General features: G+C 38.0%; 1 protein-coding gene across 1 annotated transcript; it reads left to right on the top strand.

Moving 5' to 3' along the window:
- The first annotated feature begins 3,335 nt into the window (after positions 1 to 3,335).
- On the top strand, positions 3,336 to 3,792 carry CHRAC1 (chromatin accessibility complex 1). The gene is given in 2 exon segments (XM_014544609.1): positions 3,336 to 3,550; positions 3,553 to 3,792. Coding segments are annotated over 2 exon segments (417 nt in total). The 5' UTR covers positions 3,336 to 3,342; the 3' UTR covers positions 3,762 to 3,792.
- Positions 3,793 to 6,992: the final 3,200 nt, after the last annotated feature.

Raw genomic sequence — 6,992 nt, forward strand, 5'->3', positions numbered from 1 at the left:
TATCGGACAAAATACATCTCAAAGTGAAGGCCATAACCAGAGATAAGGAAGGCCACTTCATAATACTAAAGGGATCAATACAACAAGAAGATATAACCCTGGTAAACATATATGCACCCAATGCAGGAGCACCCAAATTCATAAAAAAACTCCTGGAAGATATCAAAGGAGAGATCGACAACAATACAATCATAGTAGGGGACTTTAATACACCACTGACACCACTGGATAAGCCCGCTAGACAAACAATCAGCAAAGAAACAGCAATCCTAAATGACTCACTAGATCAGATGGACTTAATTGACATCTTCAGAACACTTCACCCCAAAGCCATGGAATATACATTCCTCTCAGGTGCTCATGGGACATATTCAAAAATAGACCACATATTGGGTCACAAGCAAAGTCTCCACAAATTCAAGAAGATTGAAATCATAAAAAGCTTCTTCTCAGACCACGATGGCATAATGTTAGAAATAAACTACAATAAAAACAACCCAAAATACTCAAACACTTGGAAGCTGAATAGCATGTTATTAAATATTGATTGGGTTACCAATGACATCAAAGAAGAAATTAAAAACATCCTGGACACTAATGACAATGAAAACACAACAATCCAAAACCTATGGGACACAATGAAAGCAGTCCTGAGAGGGAAGTTTATAGCTCTACAGGCCTACCTCAAAAAACAAGAAAAAATGGTAGTAAATCATCTAACTCTACAACTCAAAGAATTAGAAAGAGAGCAACAAGAAAACCCCAGAGTGAGCAGAAGGAAGGAGATAATAAAGATTAGAGCAGAAATAAATGACATAGAGACCAAAAAAACAATACAGAAAATCAATGAAACCAAGAGCTGGTTCTTTGAAAGGATAAACAAGATCGACAAACCTCTAGCCAGGCTCACCAAGAAGCAAAGAGAGAGGACCCAAATAAACCAAATCAGAAACGATAGAGGCGAAATAACAACAGACCCCACAGAAATACAAATGATTGTTAAACAATACTATGGACAGCTCTACTCCAACAAACTAGACAACCTGGAGGAAATGGACAAATTCCTAGGAAAATACAACATTCCAAAACTCAATCAGGAAGAATCTAAAAATCTCAATAGGCCAATAACTATGGAAGAAATTGAAGCAGTCATCAAAAAGCTCCCAGCAAACAAAAGCCCAGGACCAGATGGCTTCTCAGGGGAGTTTTACCAAACTTTCAAGGAAGAACTAAAACCTATCCTCCTCAGACTACTACAAAAAATTCAGGAGGAAGGAACACTTCCAAGCTCATTCTATGAAGCCAGCATCACCCTAATACCAAAACCAGGTAAAGACAACACAATGAAAGAGAATTACAGGCCAATATCCCTCATGAACATAGATGCCAAAATCCTCAACAAAATCTTAGCAAATCGGATCCAGCAGTACATCAGAAAGATCATACACCATGACCAAGTAGGATTTATCCCAGGAATGCAAGGATGGTACAACATCCGTAAATCAATAAACGTAATACATCACATAAACAAATTGAAAGAAAAAAACCACATGGTCATATCAATTGATGCAGAAAAAGCATTCGACAAAATCCAACACCCATTTTTGATAAAAACTCTCAGCAAGGTGGGAATAGAAGGATCATACCTCAACATAATAAAAGCCATATATGACAGGCCCACAGCCAACATCATACTCAATGGACAAAAACTAACACCATTTCCCCTAAGAACAGGAACAAGACAAGGATGCCCACTCTCACCACACCTGTTCAACATAGTCCTGGAAGTATTAGCCATTGCAATTAGACAAGAAGAAGAAATAAAAGGCATCCAAATTGGAAAAGAGGAAGTAAAACTGTCCTTATTTGCAGACGACATGATATTATACATACAAAACCCTAGAGACTCCATCAAAAAACTACTAGACTTAATACATGAATTTGGCAATGTAGCAGGATACAAAATTAACCCCAAGAAATCTGAGGCATTTCTATACACCAATAGTGAACTTTCAGAAAGAGAGATTATAAAAACAATCCCATTTACCATCGCACCAAAAAAATTAAGATACCTAGGAATAAACTTAACTAAAGAGGTAAAAGACCTCTACTCAGAAAACTACAGGACATTGAAAAAAGAGATAGAGGAAGACATAAACAGATGGAAGAACATACCGTGTTCATGGATTGGTAGAATCAACATCATTAAAATGTCCATACTACCCAAAGCAATCTATAAATTCAACGCACTTCCCATTAAAATACCAACGGCATACTTCACAGATCTAGAACGAACTCTCCAAAAATTCATCTGGAATAAAAAAAGACCCCGAATAGCTGCAGCAATCCTGAGAAAGAACAAAGTAGGTGGGATCTCAATACCAGATATCAAGCTGTATTACAAAGCCACTGTTCTCAAAACTGCCTGGTACTGGCACAAGAACAGACATATAGATCAATGGAATAGAATAGAGAGCCCAGAAATCAGCCCCAACCAATACGCTCAATTAATATTTGACAAAGGAGGCAAGAACATACAATGGAGCCAAGATAGTCTCTTCAATAAATGGTGTTGGGAAAATTGGACAGATATATGCAAGAAAATGAAACTAGACCACCAACTTACACCATACACAAAAATAAACTCAAAATGGATAAAGGACTTAAATGTACGACAGGAAACCATAAAAATTCTAGAAGAATCCAAAGGCAACAAAATCTCAGACATATGCCAAAGCAATTTCTTCACTGATACAGCTCCTAGGGCAGTTGAAACTAAAGAGAAAATGAACAAATGGGACTACATCAAAATAAAAAGCTTCTGCACAGCAAAAGAAACCATCAACAAAACAACAAGAAAACCCACTGCGTGGGCAAAAAACAAAAAACAAAAAAACCAAAAAAAATAAAATAAAAGAGTGATATGCAAATTGACCATCACTCCAAACACACAAGATGGCCGGCAGGGCAGGACAGTTGCGGGGACCAGGCCTGCAGCGGAGGGCAGTTGGGGGCAACCAGGCCTGCAGGAGAGGGCAGTTAGGGACAATCAGGCCGGCAGGGGAGCAGTTAGGCATCGATCATGCTAGCAGGGGATTGGTTAGGGGTGATCAGGCTGGCAGGCAGAAGCAGTTAGGGGCAATCAGGCAGGCAGGCAGGTGAGTGGTTGGGAGCCAGCAGTCCTGGATTGTGAGAAGGATGTCCCAGATTGGAGAGGATGCAGGATGGGCTGAGGGACACCTCCCCCTCCCTATGCACGAATTTCATGCACTGGGCCTCTAGTATACTATATAGATTCTTCTTTCAAAAGAGGGGTAGTCACTGCAGGAGAGGGGCAGAAAGATGGCGGATGTGGTCATGGGCAGAGACAAGTGACAGGAGAAGTGCCTCCTGTCGCTGCCCCTGTCCTGCATCTGGGTCATCATGAAGAGCTCACCTGAGGTGTCCAGAATCAAACAGGAAGCACTCATGCTCACGGTTAATGCTATGGAACTCTTTGTTCAATATCTAGCCACCTATTCCTACAGACATGGCAGTGGAAAAGAAAAGAAAGCACTTACAATGATTTATTAAATACTGCAGAAGAATCAGAAACTTTCCAATTTCTAGCAGACATATTATCCAAGAAGATACCAGCCAGTATATATCTAAAAATACTTAAGTAGAAGAGAGAAGAGGAGGAGGGGAATAACAATGTTGATGAAAGTGATGATGAAGCAGAATCCTACACCCCAAACAAAATTCTTTTCAAGTCCACCTAGTGAGGAGGATCCTGGATTAGCCCAGCCTTCAGTCTCCTGACCTTTCAGAGGCTTCAAACACACTGTGCTCCTTCCTGGGATGCAGGGCCTGATGCACCTACGCCATAAATGTCCAGAAGGAAAGTTGTCAGGCCCACAATGTAGTTGGAGGGCACGAAGAGAGAGCTGTCTGTACAGCCAAAGACAATTCTGCTTAACTTTCATTGAGGGATAGAATTCAAAGAGCTTCTAAATACCAGTTATGTAAAAGCAACTACATTCAGTTTTAGCTCAATGAGTTTATGTTACATTGTATGTAGTATGTTACATTTACATTTTTGTATTTCAAGAAAATTTGAATATTTGTCTAAATACTGCATTTTGAACTTAAAAGTTTTTTTTATTAAAAGTTGTATTTTTAAAAAAAAAAAACTCCTGTGTAAAACCTTATGTATCAGAGCTTTTGTTAGCTGGAAGATTTTTGATCACTTCTTCAATTTCTTCAGTAATTATTGGCCTATTGAGGTTTTCTGATTCTTCTTGGTTGAGTTTTGGGAGCTTGTATTTTTCTAAGAATAAGCCCATTTTGTCTATGTTGTTCATTTTGTTGGAATAGAGTTGTTCATAGTATTTTTTCATAATTGTTTGTATTTCTGTGGGATCAGTTGTTACTTCACCTCTTTCATGTCTGATTTTATTTATTTGGGTACTCTCTCTTTACTTCTTTGTGAGCCTGGCTAGAGGTTCATCAATCTTGTTTATCCTTTCAAAGAACAAGCTCTTGGTTTTGTTGCTCTTTGTATTGTTTACTTGTCTCTATGTTGTTTTTTTCTGCTCTGATCTTTATTATTTCCTTCCTTCTGCTTATGCTGGGCTTTTCTTGTTGCCTTCTTTCTAACTCTTTGAGTTGTAGGGTTAGATAATACCCATTTTTCTTGTTTTTTGAGGTAGGCCTTTAGAGCTATGAACTTCCCTCTCAAGACTGCTTTCACTGTGTCCCAAAGATTTTTGATTGTTGCCTTTTCATTGTTTTTTTGTTGCCATGATGCTTTTTATTTCTTCTTGATCTCTTTGGTAACCCAATCATTGTTTAATAGCATGCTATTTAACCTCCAAGTGTTTGATTTTTTCATTGCTTTTATTGTAGTTGATTTCTACTTTTATGCCATTGTGACCTGAGAAGATACTTGATATGATTTCTATATTCTTGAATATGAAGAGACTTTGCCTGGTCCCTGTATGTGTTCTATCTTTGAAAATGATCCATGTGCACTTTAGAAGAAATTCTATTTTGTGGCTCTCTAGTGGAATGTTTTAAGATGTCAATTAATTCCATCTGATCTAGTGAGTCATTTAGGATTACTGCTTCTTTGCTGATTTTTTGTTTAGAGGATTTATCCAGTGGTGTTAGTGGGGTATTAAAGTCCCCTATATGACTGTATTGCTGTTGATCTCTCCCTTGATATCATCCAGAAGTTTTTTTATGTATTTGGGTGCTCCTTTATTGGGTGCATATATGTTTACCAGAGTTATATCTTATTGTTGAGTTGCTTCCTTTAGTTATCTGAAGTGGCCTTCCTTATCTCTTGTTATGGCCTTCACTTTGAGGTCTATTTTGTCAAATATAAGTATTGCTAACCCAGCTTTTTTTTTCATTTCATTCACCTGAAAAACCCTTTTCCATCCCCTCACCATTAGTCTGTGTGACTTCTTTGTTCTGAGGTGGGTCTCTTGTAGACAGCAGATATATTGGTTATGTTTTCTTATCTAGTCACTCTTTTGATTGGGGCATTTAATCCATTTACATTTAAAGTTATTACTGATAGCTACTTGTTTGTTGCCATTTTTATTCTTTATACCTATGTTCCGTTTTCCCTTCCTATTTCTTATTTCTATAGCAATCCCTTTAGCATTTCTCGCATTGCTGGTTTGATGGTAATAAACTCGCTTAGCCTTTTTTTGCCTGTGATGCTCCTGATTTCCCCTTCATTTTGAATGATAGCCTTGCTGGGTATAATATTCTTGGATTCAGCCCCTTGCTTTGCATCACTTTGTATATTTCATTTCATTCCCTTCTGGCCTGATGTGTTTTTGTTGAGAAATCAGTTGATAGTCATGGTAGATCCCCTGTAGGTAACTTTCTGTCTCTTTCTGGCAGCCTTTAAGATTCCTACATTGTCATTGGTGTTTGTCACTTTAATTATGATGTGTCTTTGTGTTGGTCTTTTTGGTTCACCTTGTTTGGGACTCTCTGAGCTTCTTGGACTTGTGTGAATTTTTTCTTCCTAATATCAGGGAAGTTTTCTATCATTTCATTAAACAGGTTTTCTATTCCTTGCTCATTTTCCTCTCCTTCTGGCACCCATATTATGGGGCTGTTGTTTCGTTTTTTGTTGTCCCAAAGCTCCCTTAGTCTCTCCTCCTGCTTTTTATGTGTGTTTTTTTTCCAGTTGCTGCTCTGCTTTTTTCCCCCCGCCCTACCTTTTCTTCTAGCTTACTGATGTGGTCCTCAGCTTCTTCTAGTGTACTGTTCATGCTTTCTCTTGTGTTCTTATTGCAGCTATGTCTTTCTTCATTTCTTCTTGGTTCTTTTTCATTTCCTCTTGATTCTTACACATGTTGTTGAATTTGTCTTTCATCATTTTCAGTGTCCTTATGACCAGTGCTCTGAATTATTTGTCTGAGAAATTGCTTGCCTCCATTTCGTTTACTTCCTTTCCCACTGATTCCTCCTTTTCTTTTGTATGGGGACTGTTTCTTTGTCTCCCTATATTTGCTTCTCTCAGCGTGTCTGGTTATGTTGCTCACTCTCTACCCTGTTGACCAAAAGGCACAAAATACAACTTGACAAGACACGACACAGAGGGAACAAAACACAAATGTATTCACGACACTAACCCCAAATAAAGGTGACCACCAGAGAAAAGAGAATTTAGCAGAGAGAAAAGAGTGCAAAAATGGTATTGAGAAAAGAAAAAAGGTAAGAGAGAAATGAAAAAGAAGAAAAAAGGAGAAAATAATATGTATATGGGGAAAAAACTCCAAAAAACAACAACAAATAAACCAAAAAATGCAAACAACAAACACCCAGAAAAAAAGGGGAGAAACTGAATCTGAGGAGTCAGAGCTTATTTCCAGAAGGTAAAGTCAAGGAATTGTATTAATGAGGGAATCGCCACTATTAAGTATAGAGGAGGTAGAAAGGGAATGAGTGTATAATAAGAATAAAAGTAAAAAGAACAAAATACTCAA

This window comes from Myotis brandtii, unplaced genomic scaffold, assembly GCF_000412655.1.
Source record: "Myotis brandtii unplaced genomic scaffold, ASM41265v1 scaffold373, whole genome shotgun sequence".
Lineage (NCBI taxonomy): Eukaryota > Metazoa > Chordata > Mammalia > Chiroptera > Vespertilionidae > Myotis > Myotis brandtii.